The sequence below is a fragment of the Delphinus delphis genome, chromosome 13 (assembly GCF_949987515.2).
Source record: "Delphinus delphis chromosome 13, mDelDel1.2, whole genome shotgun sequence".
Lineage (NCBI taxonomy): Eukaryota > Metazoa > Chordata > Mammalia > Artiodactyla > Delphinidae > Delphinus > Delphinus delphis.
In genome coordinates this window covers 71,660,309-71,678,219 of record NC_082695.1, presented here as the reverse complement: position 1 = coordinate 71,678,219, position 17,911 = coordinate 71,660,309, and the positions used below count along the sequence as shown (strand labels likewise).

General features: G+C 39.4%; 1 protein-coding gene across 9 annotated transcripts in view; it reads right to left on the bottom strand.

Moving 5' to 3' along the window:
* The window catches only part of WDR7 (WD repeat domain 7), a 372,036-nt gene that overhangs the window by 285,647 nt on the left and 68,478 nt on the right, over positions 1 to 17,911 (bottom strand). For all 9 annotated transcript variants that reach the window (XM_060029121.1, XM_060029112.1, XM_060029113.1 and 6 more), the window contains one exon: positions 15,591 to 15,805. In XM_060029121.1, coding sequence (XP_059885104.1) covers positions 15,591 to 15,805 — 215 coding nt within the window. The remainder of the gene's footprint in view (positions 1 to 15,590; positions 15,806 to 17,911) is intronic.

The following is a 17,911-nucleotide window of genomic DNA, read 5'->3' as shown; positions in this document are numbered from 1 at the left end:
GAATTCTACACTTAACGTTGAGACTATAGAGACCCAAAGGGAAGATCATAGCAACAACGCCAGCATAGTTACTGGATTTTCCCAAACCCCCTCATAAAAAGAGACAGAGCAACTAGGCAGCATAACCAAAACCCACTGAGAACATTTTCAACAAAATTAAGTGATGAAGTATACCCACAAATCCCAAAATTCAAGTGGATGGGAAAACCCACCAACAGCTACAAAATCCACCTGGTATCAGGCATCCCTGTAGTAAGGAGGAAGGAGAAGCAGGAATGTACCTGACAGCTCTGACAGGAAAACTCTAGAAGAGCCAACAGATACTTAACCAAAAATTAAACCTGAAAACAGCAGCTGAACCCGGGAGGAGCTTACCTACCTCAACAGCAAGTGAACACAAGGGCCTGCAGTTGTGAGATCTGAGCGGCTGGCACATCAGATTCCCAGGGCCCTTACCACACTGATGTATCCACACTCCCTTCTAGGAAAAGATCCCGCAATAAGGAGAAACTACTAAGAATGCAGTCAAAATTGACAGGTAATTTTAAAAACAAAAATAAATAAATAAAAAAGGAAGGATAGGAACAGTGCCAGAAACTATCAGAAAGCAAGTCACCATATTATTGAACCACATGAAACAACAGAAGGAGTTCTGTGAAGTTAGAAAAGCTCTCTGAATTAATCATTAAAAAAATCCAGGAAAAATCATTTCACAAAGTGAGCAACAAAAAGTATTGAGGTCAAAATTATTGCAAGTAAAAAGAGAATAAGAACAGGGATTCCCTAGAGGTCCAGTGGTTACGACTCTGCACTTCTACTGCACGGGGTATGGGATCGATCCCTGGTTGGGGAGCTAAGATCCTGCATGCCGGATCTTAAATAAAAATCAGGCCTCTATTAAAAAAAGAGACACAGAATACGAACCAGAAAAAAAACAGACATGTTGAAGCAGCAGATCGAAATGAATGTACTATTTCAAAACAAGCTAAAGAACATTTTGAAAATGATACTCAACATGAAAGAACAATACAAATGAGAATTAGAAAAATCAGAAATGAAATGACTGAACTCAAGAAAGAATTAAAGGGGAGGAGCTTCAAGATGGCAGAAGAGTAAGACGCAGAGATCACCTTCCTCCCCACAAATACATCAGAAATACATCTACATGTGGAACAGCTCCTATAGAACACCTACTGAACGCTGGCAGAAGACCTCAGACCTCCCAAAAGGCAAGAAACTCCCCGCGTGCCTGGGTAGGGCAAAAGAAAAAAGAAAAAACAGAGACAAAAGAATAGGGACAGGACCTGCACCTCGGGGAAGGAGCTGTGAAGGAGGAAAGGTTTCCACACACTAGGAAGCCCCTTCACTGGCGGAGACTGCAGGTGGTGGGGGGGGGAGCTTCGGAGCCGTGGAGGAGAGCGCAGCAACAGGGGTGCAGAGGGCAAAGCAGTGAGATTCCCGCACAGAGGATCGGTGCCGACCAGCACTCACCAGCCCGAGAGGCTTGTCTGCTCACCCACCGGGGTGGGCGGGGCTGGGAGCTGAGGCTCGGGCTTCGGTCGGATCGCAGGGAGAGGACTGGGGATGGCTGCGTGAACACAGCCTGAAGGGGTTAGTGCGCCACAGCTAGCCGGGAGGGAGTCCAGGAAAAACTCTGGACCTGCCTAAGAGGCAAGAGACCATTGTTTCGGGGTGCGCGAGGAGAGGGGATTCACAGCGCAGCTTAAAGGAGCTCCAGAGACGGGCACGAACCGCGGCTATCAGCGCGGACCCCAGAGATGGGCATGAGACGCTAAGGCTGCTGCTGCTGCCACCAAGAAGCCTGTGTGCGAGCACAGGTCACTCTCCACACCTCCCCTCCCAGGAACCTGTGCAGCCCGCCACTGCCAGGGTCCTGTGACCCAGGGACAACGCACGGCGCGCCTCAAGCTAGTGAAACGTCACTGTGGCCTCTGCCGCCGCAGGCTTGCCCCGCATCCGTACCCCTCCCACCCCCGGCCTGAGTGAGCCAGAGCCCCCCGCATCAGCTGCTTCCTTAACCCCGTCCTGTCTGAGCAAAGAACAGACGCCTTCAGGCGACCTACACGCAGAGGCGGGGCCAAATCCAAAGCTGAACTCCAGGAGTTGTGTGAACAAAGAAGAAAAAGGGAAATATCTCCCAGCAGCCTCAGGAGCAGCAGATTAAATCTCCACAATCAACATGATATACCCTGCATCTGCGGAATACCTGAATAGACAACGAATCATCCCAAATTAAGGAGGTGGACTTTGGGAGCAACGACATATATATATATTTTTTCCCTTTTTCTCTTTTTGTGAGTGTGTATGTGTATGCTTCTCTGTGTGATATTGTCTGTATAGCTTTGCTTTTACCAGTTGTCCTAGGGTTCTGTCTGTCTGTTTCTTTTTGTTTTTTTTATTACTTAAAAAAATTTGTTTCTTAATAATTATTTTTTATTTTAATAACTTTATTTTATTTTACTATATTTTATTTTATCTTCTTCTTTCCTTCTTTCTTTTCTTCTCCCTTTTATTCTGAGCCGTGTGGAGGATGGGCTCTTGGTGCTGCAGCCAGGTGTCAGGGCTGTGCCTCTGAGGTGGGAGAGCCAAGTCCAGAACACTGGTCCACAAGACACCTCCCAGCTCCACGTAATATCAAACGATGAAAATCTCCCAGAGATCTCCATCTTAATGCCAAGACCCAGCTCCACTAAACGGCCAGCAAACTACAGTGTTGTACACCCTATGCCAAACAACTAGCAAGACAGGAACACAACCCCATCCATTAGCAGAAAGGCTGCCTAAAAGCATAATAAGGCCACAGACACCCTCAAAACACACCACCAGATGTGGACCTGCCCACCAGAAAGACAAGATCCACCCACATCCACCAGAACACAGGCACTAGACCCCTCCACCAGGAAGCCTACACAACCCACTGAACCAACCTTAACCACTGGGGACAGACACCAAAAACAACGGGAACTACGAACCTGCAGCCTGCGAAAACGAGATACCAAACACAGTAAGTTAAACAAAATGAGAAGACAGAGAAACACACAGCAGATGAAGAAGCAAGGTAAAAACCCACCAGACCTAACAAATGAAGAGGAAATAGGCAGTCTACCCAAAAAATAATTCAGAATAATGATGGTAAAGATGATCCAAAATCTTGGAAATAGAAAGGAGAAAATAAAAGAAACGTTCAACAAGGACCTAGAAGAACTAAAGAACAAACAAACAGTGATGAACAACACAATAAATGAAATTAAAAATTCTCTAGAAGGGATCAATAGCAGAATAACTGAGGCAGAAGAACAGATAAGTGACCTGGAAGATAAAATACTGGAAATAACTACCGCAGAGCAGAATAAAGAAAAAAGAATGAAAACAACTGAGGACAGCCTCAGAGACCTCTGGGACAACATTAAACACAACAACTTCAAATTATAGGGGTCCCAGAAGAAGAGGAAAAGAAAGGTACTGAGGAAATATTTTAAGAGATTATAGTTGAATACTTCCCTAATATGGGAAAGGATATAGTTAATCAAGTCCAGGAAGCAGAGAGAGTCCCATACAGGATAAATCAGGGGAGAAACATGCCAAGACACATATTAATCAAACTATCAAAAATTAAATACAAAGAACAAATATTAAAAGCAGCAAGGGAAAACCAACAAATAACACATAAGGGAATCCCCATACGGTTAACAGCTGATCTTTCAGCAGAAACTCTGCAAGCCAGAAGGGAGTGGCAAGACATATTTAAAGTGATGAAGGAGAAAAACCTACAGCCAAAATTACTCTACCCAGCAAGGATCTCATTCAGGTTTGATGGAGAAATTAAGACCTTTACAGACAAGCAAAAGCTAAGAGAATTCAGCACCACCAAACCACTTCTACAACAAATGCTAAAGGAACTTCTCTAGGCAGGAAACACAAGAGAAGGAAAAGACCTACAAGAGTAAACCCAAAACAATTAAGAAAATGGTAATAGGAACATACATATCAATAATTACCTTAAATGTAAATGGATTGAATGCTACAACCAAAAGACACAGATTGGCTGAATGGATACAAAAATAAGACCCATATATATGCTGTCTACAAGAGACCCATTTCAAACCTAGGGACACATACAGACTGAAAGTGAGGGGATGGAAAAAGATATTCCATGCAAATGGAAATCAAAAGAAACCTGGAGTAGCAATTCTCGTATCAGACAAAATAGATTTTAAAACAAAGACTATTAAAAGAGACAAAGAAGGACAGTACATAATGATCAAGGGATCGATCCAAGAAGAAGATATAAAAATTGTAAGTATTTATGCACCCACCATAGGAGCACCTCAATACATAAGGCAAATGCTAACAGCCATAAAAGGGGAAATCGACAGTAACACAATCATAGTAGGGGACTTTAACACCCCAGTTTCACCAATGGACAGATCATTAAAAATGAAAATAAATAAGGAAACACAAGCTTTAAATGATACATTAAACAAGATGGACTTAATGGATATTTATAGGACATTCCATCCAAAAACAACAGAATACACATTTTTCTCAAGCGCTCATGGAACATCCTCCAGGATATATCATATCTTGGGTCACAAATCAAGCCTTGGTAAATTTAAGAAAATTGAAATCATATCAAGTATCTTTCCCAACCACAACGCTATGAGACTAGATATTAATTACAGGAAAAACTCTGTAAGAAATACAAACATATGGAGGCTAAACAATATACTACTGAATAAGCAAGAGATCACTGAAGAAATCAAAGAGGAAATCAAAAAATACCTAGAAACAAATGACAATGAAAACACAACAACCCAAAACCTATGGGATGCAGCAAAAGCAGTTCTAAGAGGGAACTTTATAGCAATACAATCCTAACTTAAGAAACAAGAAACATCTCAAATAAACAACCTAATCTTACACCTAAAGCAATTAGAGAAAGAAGAAAAAAATACCCCAAAGTTAGCAGAAGGAAAGAAATCATAAAGATCATATCAGAAATAAATGAAAAAGAAATGAAGGAAATGATAGCAAAGATCAATAAAACTAAAAGCTGGTTCTTTGAGAAGATAAACAAAATTGATAAACCATTAGCCAGACTCATCAAGAAAAAAAGGGAGAAGACTCAAATCAATAGAATTAGAAATGAAAAAGGAGAAGTAACTACTGACACTGCAGAAATACAAAGGATCATGAGAGATTACTACAAGCAACTATATGCCAATAAAATGGACAACTTGGAAGAAATGAACAAATTCTTAGAAAGGCACAACCTTCTGAGACTGAACCAGGAGGAAACAGAAAATATGAAGACCAATCACAAGCACTGATGTTGACAGTGTGATTAAAAATCTTCCAACAAACAAAAGCTCAGGACCAGATGCTTCACAGGCGAATTCTATCAAACATTTAGAGAAGAGCAAACACCTATCCTTCTCAAACTCTTCCAAAATATAGCAGAGGGAGGAACACTCTCAAACTCATTCTACAAGGCCACCATCACTCTGATACCAAAACCAGACAAAGATGTCACAAAGAAAGAAAACTACTGGCCAATATCACTGATGAACATAGATGCAAAAATCCTCAACAAAGTACTAGCAAACAGAATCCAACAGCATATTAAAAGGATCATACACTATGATCAAGTGGGGTTTATCCCAGGAATGCAAGGCTTCTTCAATATACGCAAATCAATCAACGTGATACAGCATATTAACAAACTGAAGGAGAAAAATCATATGATCATCTCAATAGATGCAGAGAAAGCCTTCGATAAAATTCAACACCCATTTATGATAAAAACTCTCCAGAAAGGAGGCATAGAGGGAACTTTCCTCAACATAATAAAGGCCACATATGACAAACCCACAGCTAACATCATCCTCAATGGTGAAAAACTGAAACCATTTCCACTAAGATCAGGAACAAGACAAGGTTGCCCACTCTCACCACTCTTATTCAACATAGTTTTGGAAGTTTCAGCCACAGCAATCAGAGAAGTAAAGAAATAAAAGGAATGCAAATTGGAAAAGAAGAAGTAAAGCTGCCACTGTTTGCAGATGACATGATACTATACATACAGAATCCTAAAGATGCTACCAGAAAACTACTAGAGCTAAGCAATGAATTTGGTAAAGCATCAGGAACAAAATGAATGCACAGAAATCTCTTGCATTCCTACACACTAATGATGAAAAATCTGAAAGTGAAATTAAGGAAACACTACCATTTACCACTGCAACAAAAAGAATAAAATATCTAGGAATAAACCTACCTAAGGAGACAAAAGACCTGTATGCAGAAAATTATAAGACACTGATGAAAGAAACTACAGATGATACAAATAGATGGAGAGGTATACCATATTCTTGGATTGGAGGAATCAACATTGTGAAAATGACTCTATTACCCAAAGCAATCTACAGATTCAATGCAATCCCTATCAAACTACCACTGGCATTTTTCACAGAACTACAAGAGAAAATTTCTCAATTTGTATGGAAACACAAAAGACCCCGAACAGCCAAAGCAATCTTGAGAAAGAAAAATGGAGCTGGAGGAATCAGGCTCCTGACTTCAGACTATACTACAAAGCTACAGTAATCAAGACAGTATGGTACTGGCACAGAAACAGAAGCATAGATCAATGAAACAGGATAGAAAGCCCAGAGATAAACCCACCCACATATGGTCACCTTATCTTTGATAAAGGAGGTAAGAATATACAGTGGAGATAAGACAGCCTCTTCAAAAAGTGGTGCTGGGAAAACTGGACAGCTACATATAAAAGAATGAAATTAGAACACTGCCTAACACCATACACAAAAATAAACTCCAAATGGATTAAAGACCTAAATGTAGGGCCAGACACCATCAAACTCTTAGAGGAAAACATAGGCAGAAAACTCTATGACATAAATCACAGCAAGATCCTTTTTGACCCACCTCCTAGAGAAATGGAAATAAAAACAAAAATAAATAAATGGGATCTAATGAAACTTAAAAGCTTTTGCACAGCAAAGTAAACCATAAACAAGACCAAAAGACAACCCTCAGAATGGGAGAAAATATTTGCAAATGAAGCAAGTGACAAAGGATTAATCTCCAAAATTTACAAGCAGCTCAATAACAAAGAAACAAACAACCCAATCCAAAAATGGGCAGAAGACCTACATAGACATTTCTCCAAAGAAGATATACAGATTCCCAACAAGCACATGAAAGAATGCTCAATATCACTAATCATTAGAGAAATGCAAATCAAAACTACAATGAGATATCATCTCACACCGCTCAGAATGGCCATGATCAAAAAATCTACAAACAATAAATGCTGGAGAGGGTGTGGAGAAAAGGGAACCCTCTTGCACTGTTGGTGGGAATGTAAATTGATAGAGCCACTATGGAGAACAGTATGGATGTTCCTTAAAAAACTAAAAATAGAACTACCATATGACCCAGCAATCCCACTACTGGGCATATACACTGAGAAAACCATAATTCAAAAAGAGTCATGTACCAAAATGTTCATTGCAGCTCTGTTTACAATAGCCAGGACATGGAAGCAACCGAAGTGTCCATCAACAGATGAATGGATAAAGAAGATGTGGCACATATATACAATGGAATATTAGCCATAAAACTGAACGAAACTGAGTTATTTGTAGTGAGGTGGATGCACCTAGAGACTGTCATACAGAGTAAAGTAAGTCAGAAAGAGAAAAACAAATACCGTATGCTAACACATATATATGGAATGTAAAAAAAACAAAACAAAACCAAAAACTGGTCATGAAAAACCTAGGGGCAAGATGGGAATAAAGATGCAGACCTACTAGAGAATGGACTTGAGGATACTGGGAGGGGCAAGGGTAAGCTGGGACAAAGTGAGAAAGTGGCATGGACATATATACACTACCAAACGTAAAATAGATAGCTAGGGGGAAGCAGCAACATAGCACAGGGAGATCAGCTCGTTGCTCTGTGACCACCTTGGGAGTGGGGGGTAGGGAGGGTGGGAGGAAGGGAGATGCAAGAGGGAAGAAGTATACATATGTATATGTATACATATGTATATGTATAACTGATTCACTCTGCTGTAAAGCAGAAACTAACACACCATTGTAAAGCAATTATACTCCAATAAAGATGTTAAAAAAAAAGAATTAAAAATAAAAAAGAAAACATCACTTTAGCAAAGAAGCTTCAATGGAAAGAAATACAAAAATGAATGAATACAATTCATAATGCCTAAGAGAAGCAGAAGGTGGAAAGAAAGAAAATGTTAACAAGAAGAAATGAAACTTCTTTTCCTTTGTGGGAGGCAAGCTTTAGGTGGGCACACCTAAAAAGAGATTTGGGGTGAAGGGGAAATTGTTTACACAAAGGGGGAACCGAGCAAATAAATACACTGAAAATACTGGGAGAGGTTTCTCACAGGTGAAGAAGAGAGTTACAACAAGCCAGGAGGGGAGGCTACAGCCAACACTGTGGTGTTTGGTTGGAATGGAGGTAATGGTGCTAACCCAAGGTATTTAATATATTTAGGAAGATAGAGAGACACTTAAAGACGTACATGTTTGTGTAAGTGTGTATTCATGTAAACATACCTAATACTACCTAGCTCTATCTACTGAAAGGGCCCGGATGCAACGTCATCCCAGGAGCAATGAGTGCACACAGCATCTGGATTCAGTTTCTAATTATTATCCTCCATCAAAGGGAATCACTGGTCACAAAGGCATTTAATAAACGTTTATTCTCCTCCTACAGAGACATTCACTCCTTTGTTTTCTTAAGGCCTGGCAGCTTAGCTAAGTCTCCTTAATTTTATTAACAATTAGACAACAATTAGTGTAATATAAAATTTTTGTCTTAATAACCATTTAGAAGAATCCAAAACTGAACTCATATATACTTCAAAGTATATAATAAATATACCATTAACATATTCATATTTTCTTTTAAAATATTCATTAAACTTTTGGAGCAGAATGTTAAGCAAGTTTAGTTGATACTTCAAAGGTCAGGCTTATCATAAGAATTTTTCTAAGGCTGAAAACAGTTCACCAGACAAGGCCTGGTACCCTGTACCTAACGTCATTTGGCTTGTCTCTGTCTGTACCTTATAAGTGCCCTTTTCACAGTGAATCATAAAGTCAGTTCAATCAGTACAATTTTTTTTTTAACAGAGTGAATTCTGCAAGCAAAGAACACAGAGTATGTTCTCAGCAGGTTATATTTGACTTGTAAATTCCATTCTCTTGCCTAGTTACACAGAATACAAAGTTACTGACCTTTGCATATATAGTCCATTCATTTTTTTCAGGGTTTTGACTAATTAGACGACAGAGAGAGAAATGGAAGGTAAAAGATAAATCATCCTGGTCAATTTTCAATTTCTTCAACCTCATCATTTTTCAATATAAATAAGGTGATTCTTATTGATACAACAATGCCCAAGATGTAACCCGGCCCAATAAAAAATTACACACAGTAGGCCTAAAAAATGAATTCCATGGCTGCAAGGGCTTTCTAGCTTTACTATTAAAATCCCATTGGCCCAAGGCGTCCACCAAGATCTCCTCACCAAGAACCAGTGTCTGGCAAATACTCTGTAGAAAAACTTGTCAAAAAGATCACCTGATATGCCCAGACATTCTTCTTGACATACTCATTTATGCATTCCTCAAATGCCATGATATGCCAGCTATGATCTCCTAGTCATTTATATCTTACAAGTCCTCAAACTTCTAATCCAATATACTACTTATTCTGAGTTTAATGAGGGATTAAAAGAAAAGAAGAAGATGACTCTACCTTCAAGGGATTATAACCACTTCCTTTTTTTAAAACAGATTACACAGCCTACTCTTCTCTTCTTCCACTGAAAATAATTTGTTATATTCACCTCCCTCTTTTCATCACTACAGATTAAATGGAAACAATTTCTAATAAGGGTAAACTTTCCAACTCTATTCTCAACACCATGTCCTCTTCCATGGCCCCACCAATCACTCCCTCTACCAACAAAAGTGTTCAGTGAGCTCCCAAAGCATAAACTCTGCTCTTAACCCTGCAGCCACTGAAGCTACTAATCTTTTATTTCTCCAAAAGCAAACTTCTTCCACACACTATGCCTCCACTTCACCTCATGCTCATTCTTAGCTCGCTGTATCCTGACTTCTGACCCAACTAATTCTACCCAAACAGCTCTTAATGATGACCAATGACTTTACTAACTCCATACGCTCTTTTTTATTCCCCAAGTCTTGATGTTATTTCATTGCTCTGATCAACTGTCAACCTTTACTTCCTTTACAAAGATTTGTTTTCAATTATATGTGTAAGCTAGGCCACTGGAGGTTACTTGTCCAAGGTCACCAACAGGCAGGAAGTTACAGAGATGCAATTGGAACACAGATACCCCTGTGACTAGAACTTGGGCTCTAAACCACTCCTTTGAACTACTTTTCAAAAATGAAGCAAAGGCCATTCCATGGGGGAACTGTACCCACAACCTTGATATTAATAATGCCATCTTCAGATGCAGGGGTCAGCAAACTATGACCCAGGGGCCAAATCCAGCCCATTGCCTGTTTTCATAAATAAAGTTTTATTGGGAGCCAGTCCATTTACATAGTGTCTATAGCTGCTTTAATGCCATTGTAATGGCAGAGTTGAATCATTGTGACAGAGCAATATGGTCTACAAAGCCTAATTTTTTTTACTATCTAACCCTTTACAGAAAAACATTTGCCAATCTCTGTTCTAACCAAATGTCCTTTAGGTTCATCATTTGCAAATCTGAGGATAACTAACTCATCTATATGTAATGAGAATTAAGGAGAACAGCATATCTGGGATAATCTATTGATAGTAGGCACCCCAAAATGTCAGCTGCAGTCTAGTTCAGGCACTCCATTACAGTGTTCATTTAGGAAATAAAATCCCATCCCTACTCTACCCCAGCATCATATCATTCCTTTCTTGGAGGTTGTTTGCTCCCGCCACATGTACCCCATCTCTCAACACTACACAGAAGAGGCAAATGTCTCCTGTTACAATCAACTTCAAAGCCTATGCCATGAGTTGTTTATTTCTGTTAACAGCTCCACCATTCTCCCTTTACCTAGGCTTGGATCTTGGAAATCAACCTGTTATGTCTCAAATCTTCTCTTGCTCATTTGTGAAGTCCTATTTATTCAACCTAAACAACAGCTTACAAGTTATCCCTCGTCTACATTTCCACTGCCTAATCCATTCCAGTTCCCACACCTCTCACTATATCATCCCAGGAACATCACAATTCATTTCCCAAGTCAACATTTATAAAGTGGTCTGTATATAAGTGTCAGACATGGCAAAATCATTCTTAAACAAACAAATATCTCCTTTTAAGACTACCCAATATCGTGTCATTACTCATTGAGTTAAGTCCTCGGCTTTGCATTCGAGTTGATTCCACATGACTCCAATCTACACTTGCAAACTAACTTCACACTACATTTCCTGGGTACTTGCTATGCTCCATATACTATGTTAAGCACTGGAAATAAAAGGGGGAGAAACTCAACTCCTGTCCTCAAGAAGCTCAACAAACAAACAAAAAAATACCACACACAGGGCATCCCTGGTGGCGCAGTGGTTAAGAATCCTCCTGACAATGCAGGGGACATGGGTTCGAGCCCTGGTCCGGGAAGATCCCACATGCCGCGGAGCAACTAAGCCCGTGTGCCACAACTGCTGAGCCTGCACTGTAGAGCCTGTGCTCCACAAGAGAAGCCATCACAATGAGAGGCCCACGCACCGCAAGGAAGAGTAGCCCCTGCTCGCCGCAACTAGAGAAAAGCCCGCACGCAGCAGCCAAGACCCAACGCAGCCAAAAATAAATAAACAAAAAAAAATTAAAAAAAAAATACCACACACAAAGTGAAGTGTTTTAGGAAAGGTCTGAACCGAAAGGTGTGAGCCCACAGAGGACGCAAGAACTATTTCTGCCACAGTGGGCAGAAGGGATGAGGGTTGAGGCTGACTTCACCATTCACAAAGAGGAGAGACATTAAAGAAGAAAACTGAGGAGGGGAAAAGAAAGACACAAAAAGAGGATGTAGGATCTTTACCATTTCTCAACTTTTTTTCTCCAAAGCAGTGCTTTTAATCCAGAGGCAATTTTGCCCCCCAGCAAGCATTTGTCAATGTCTAAAAACCTTTTTGACTGTCATGCTTAGGGGAGAGGGGGTGCTATTTGCATGCAGTGGGTAAAGGAAAAATACTTCTCTGACATCCTACAATACAAAGGACAGTCCGCCGCAGCAAAAAATTATCCAGCCCAAAAGGTCAATAGTGCTGGGGTTAAGCAACACTAGCCTAGAGCCACAAGAAACAGGAGTAAAGGAGGGGGTGGAAGTTGAGATAATTTCAGGATGTTTGAAAATACAGAGATGGCAAGGAAGGAGAATGAGTTATGCTGGGACCAACTTGCCCACCAAAACCAAACGGAGAGAATGCAAAACTGAACAGAGGGCAAAGTACCTAATAAACACTCCACATCTAGAGTCTCATGAATAGGGAGAGATTTGACTGTCAAGTCAGAACAATCAACTGTGAGAGGAATGAAGAAGAGGTGGGCAAAGAGGCTGAAGCAGAGGCTATCAGCACTTTCTACACATGATCCAATTCAACAAATATTTATTGCACAGCTGCTACGAGATGTCATGGGGAAAACACAGAGATGAGATAAATAAGTCATAATTCCTGTCTGCAAGAAGACTGGATTTCATAGAGCCACAGATGTATAAAACAAACTTACAGTTACCAAGGGGGAAAGGGGGGGGGGATAAATTGGGAGATTGGGATTGACATATGTACACTACTATATATAAAATAGATAACTAATAAGAACCTACTGTAGAGCACAGGGAACTCTACTCAATACTCTGTAATGACCTATGTGGGAAAAGAATCTAAAAAAAGAGTGTAGGGCTTCCCTGGTGGTGCAGTGGTTGAGAGTCTGCTTGCCGATGCAGGGGACACGGGTTCGTGCCCCGGTCCGGGAGGAACCCACATGCCGCAGAGCGGCTGGGCCCGTGAGCCTGCGCGTCCGGAGCCTGTGCTCCGCAACAGGAGAGGCCACAACAGTGAGAGTCCCGCGTACCACAAAAAAATAAAAAAATTAAAAAAGAGTGTATATATGTATAAATGATTCACTTTGCTGTACACCTGAAACTAACACAACATTGTAAATCAACTACACTCCAATAAAAATTAATTTAAAAAAAAAGAAGACTGGATTTCAGTAGGGAGAATTAGGTAAGTATATATGTTATTATAATACAAGGAGAAATATAAGATACATGTCATAAGTGGAGTACACAGGGTTTTGAGTACACACACCTTCCAAAGATTAGATGCAATAATAAAGGATAATTCTACTTAACACCTTCTTGCTCTTCCAGTGAAAGAAAAAAAAAAAAAATCACAGGACAGTAAGTTATCTTTGCTTGTAAAGCTGTATATGTCTGGCATAATTAACCTAATTAACAATGTAAAATATTTGTTTCCAAATAGTCCAGTTGCTAACACTACTCTAACAAGGGAAACAAGGATACTTTATATAGAGTATTCCCACAGAGGTTTCACTTTCCGTTGAGAGACCCATGAAAAAAAATCAGATCCAATACCCTAGGGTAAGTCCTGTACCACAGAGAGGCTCTTAGTTATGTTTGGTTACTTTTTTTTTAACTTTGCGTGGGCTTCATTTCTCTTGAGGTTAGAAAGCCATCCAGAGGATGGCTCTTTAAATATTCCCCTCAGAAGGAGACTCTAAGTCAACATGAGAAAATAGTTAGAGAAATCCCTAATGGTCCAGCCAACATACATTTTTCATAAAGTGATTATCCTCCTGCAGCCTCAGCTTCCTAAGCCTTTTCCCCTCCTATAATTGTTTTCCTTGTAGGCCAGGCAACAATTACCACTGCTACAAGACTGAGGAGGTTCACGAGCAATATATTTTACAATACATAAGTGTACTGTCCCTGATATCTGGTGCTTTTATCACTAATTGCACTATAAAATGTGCTATTAAAACAGGGACAAACAAGATTGTAAAAATCACATAATGGACCATGACCACTTACAAGAGCCATTCATAAATGTTACTGTACCACTTATTTTTCTTTAATTTTCTAGTTATATAATTATTTTTCCAAATTTTTACTTCTAGGGGATACCAACAAGAAAAAGAATAAATTTGCAAATTACAAAACATACATGCTTGCGCTTGAATGTATTGTTTTATAAGTTTGCTCAATATTAAAATTATATAGAACATCAGACAATGTGCTATGAACACTGAATTCCTAGGGAACATCCACATGACCTCTTCAAAGAAATTATAGGCACGGCAAATGCATTTAAGCCTGATTTCTATTCAAACTTTAGAGCATGGAACAGAAAGCACGAAAAAATATCACAGAAGGATTTCACAATTCTAATCTATGAAAATACAATATAACAAAGCCAATAGAACATTAATATTTGGGGGAAAGACAGAATGATCAAATATTACTGCCAATTACTGGAGGATATGGGTCAGTGGAGCTGCCTATAGTATTTCGTATGTCATTAGCACTCGCTAATTCACGGGCAAATTTTCAAGTTTGTAGATGACCCTTTCAACCTCTTTGTTATTTATTCCACATCTCATCATCTAAAAAATAGGAATCAGAAGAGAGAATGAAAATAAAGGTATTTGGTTACCCATTCATAATTCTAATGAATTCTAAGATGGAAGTAGGAATTTTAGTAGCAATTCAGATAAAATACTGGGATGGTCTCTAGGATTCATTTATCCATTACCAGAGACAAACTAGTTCTAATAATACCACAGAACACAAATACCACAAACAAAATAGTGACTAGTCTCTACAAAACTAAACACAAGTAGCCAATTAACGAAGTGGGGTTGACTGTTCTTCTTTTAGTAGGAAAATCTTCTGTTAACTGAAGAAGTAACAGATGCATTGATTTTAAGTGTCAGTAAGGAAAGTGTGATTGAGCTTCAGTCTTGCAGAAAAATGCCAGCACTTGTGCAACCTCACCATACTTACTCTCACATATTTTCTTAAATCTTTAAATGGCCCCACCTTAATAAAATCAGAACGTACTTTTAAAATAAAAGATAAGCCACAATTAGAAACATCCGAATTATGCCTAAATTGTTACTTTTTCCTCCTGAAGATATTAGCTCGTGCTCAACCTTTCTACAGGAAGACCGTCAGAAAGTCAGAAAGACAGATTATACATAAAACGTTCGCTCTAATTTCAGAAACTGAAGTCACTTAAGTCTGTTGGAATCATTTTAAAACAGTTTGAATGGTAAGAACAAGTCACTTTTTCAGACTGCCAAATACGTGAAATACTTAAAAACTGTGTTGGAAAACCTAAATAAAAACCAGAAGCTTATTTTTCACCCGTGTCATCTCCCAAAAATGATTCCCTAAGACGTGCCAAAGCTGCATTATTAAATGAAGTTGAATGGACATGAGCCCACATACAAAACTTACTTTGTCAGATGCCTCAGAAGCCAAGAGGTTAGTCGCAAGAGTTTGTAGCTTATGATGGGCCATGTTTTTAAGAGCAGCAAGACTGCGTCGTGTCATGGCTTGTTTTAAGTTGACTGCTGGGTGACTAAGTGAGTCAACGGCAGCGGGAGCTGCTTCATCACAAGCATTCAGTATCTCTACTGCTGTGATCCCCATCACACACCGGTCCAGTGCACCTGGAAGACATATATATTCACAATCATTACACAACTCTGGAAGACTCTAAGTCAATTTTTAGGAAAGGAAAATGCATGGACATTTTTAAATGTAGGAATATGTTTTATCAGTGCCTCCCAGAAACATTTTCTTGTTTATTTCCTTCCTCTAATGATCTTCCATGTAGCATTACCTTAATCATTTCCTTTTCCCTAAGCCCTACCACAACTTCCCAATAAACTCAAGTTCAGAGCCAAGATTTCAACAATTTCCTCCAGGCTTTTCTACTTTCTTTCCACTTCCAAGATGGTCTCCTTGATCATGCCACATCAGTAGTCTATTACAAACAGCAATTTCTATAATTTTACCTTCCTCTAAAACTATATGTCAATCTTATAGAATCAATTCAACACTAGTTGAATTCAACTCTCCACCTACTCTGCACCTTACAATGAAGATGGACATGAATGATGAACATACTAAAAGATCCACTTGAATTTCCTGACCACTGATCTTGGTGGGCCCTAATAGTGACCACATTTCCACAGACCTTTCGTTTTCCTACTCTCCTAGTTCATTATTCCACTTTCTTTCTCTTCCAATCCCACCATTCCATTTCCTGCCCTCATCTGGATGAAAGTTTTGTTTCCTATTTCATAGAGAAAGAAGCAATTAAAAAAGAAGTTCCACAAACTCCCATTACCACATCTCCAATCACATTACTCAATAATTATGAATGAACTATCCAGGCTCCTACCCAACACACCTGTGGCTTACACCCCATCCTTCTCTTGTCTGCCCAAAGACACCATGTCAACAATTCTCCTCTTTCTCTTCATCAGTTTTCCCTATCTACCAGATCATTCCCATCAGCTTATAAACATGCAATTATTTCACCTGTTTAAAACACACACACACACACACACACACACACAGTTAACCCACGTGGGTTAACTAGGTATGTATCCCATTTTTCATAATCATACTCTAAAGAGCTGCCTATTTTTACCACCTCCAAATTTTTCTCCTCCCATCTTCCTTTGAACTTACTCAAATCAGATTTTACACCAAATGTGCACAGAACCTACCCTCCACATTGCTAAATCTAATAGTCAGTTCTCAGTCCTCATTTTACTATCATTTACTGTCAGCAGCTCTCGATCTTCCTCTCCACTCCTTGAAACATATTTTGTCACTTGGCTTCCAGGCAACCATATCCTTTATTTTCTTCTTTTTTCTGGCAGGTCCATTTTAGTCTCCTTTGCTGGTTTTTTACATCACAGAAGCACATTTAAACCCTGGAGTGCCCCAACCATTATCAACCTACATTCCCTTGGTGATATATCCAGTGTCATGACTTTACATATCTTCTATATGCTAAGATTTCCCACATTTGTACCACCCACTCTGACTTCCCTCCTTTGAACTACAGACTCGTATATACAGTTGACCCTCATATATACAGTTGACTCATATATACAGTTGTCCCTTGAATAACACAAGGATTAGGGGCAACCAACCTTCCATGCTGTTGAAAATCCACATGTAACTATATAGTCAGCTCACCATATCCACAGTTATACCTGCAGATTCAACCAACTGCAGATCATGTAGTATTGTGGTATTTACTATAGAAAAAAATACCCAGGCAGTTCAAACCTGTGTTGTTCAAGCATCAACTGTACAATTTACAAATCAACATCTCTACTTGAATATCTAATATTCAACTCCACTTAATATATCCAAAATCGAATTCCTGATATTCCCAAACTCTACTCCTCCTTCTGGCTTCTCAATATCTTAAAATGAATTGCATCCTTCAAGTTTCTCATGATTGAAACCCTGGAGTCATCTTTGGCCCATCTCATTCTTTTATGCTCCTCATCCAACTATCAGCAAATCCTGTTGGTTCTACCTTCAAAATATACTCATACTTCAACCACTTTTCACCAGCTCCACTGCCATCACTCTAGTGTAATAATCCACCATTGTTTATTGCCTAGGGACAACAGCATACAAGCTAATCTCCCTGCTTCCACCCTAGAGCCACCTTTAGGCTATTCTGGAGAAAAGCAGGAAAATATAATCTATAATGAGGGGAAAAATAAAATCAATAAAAACCACTG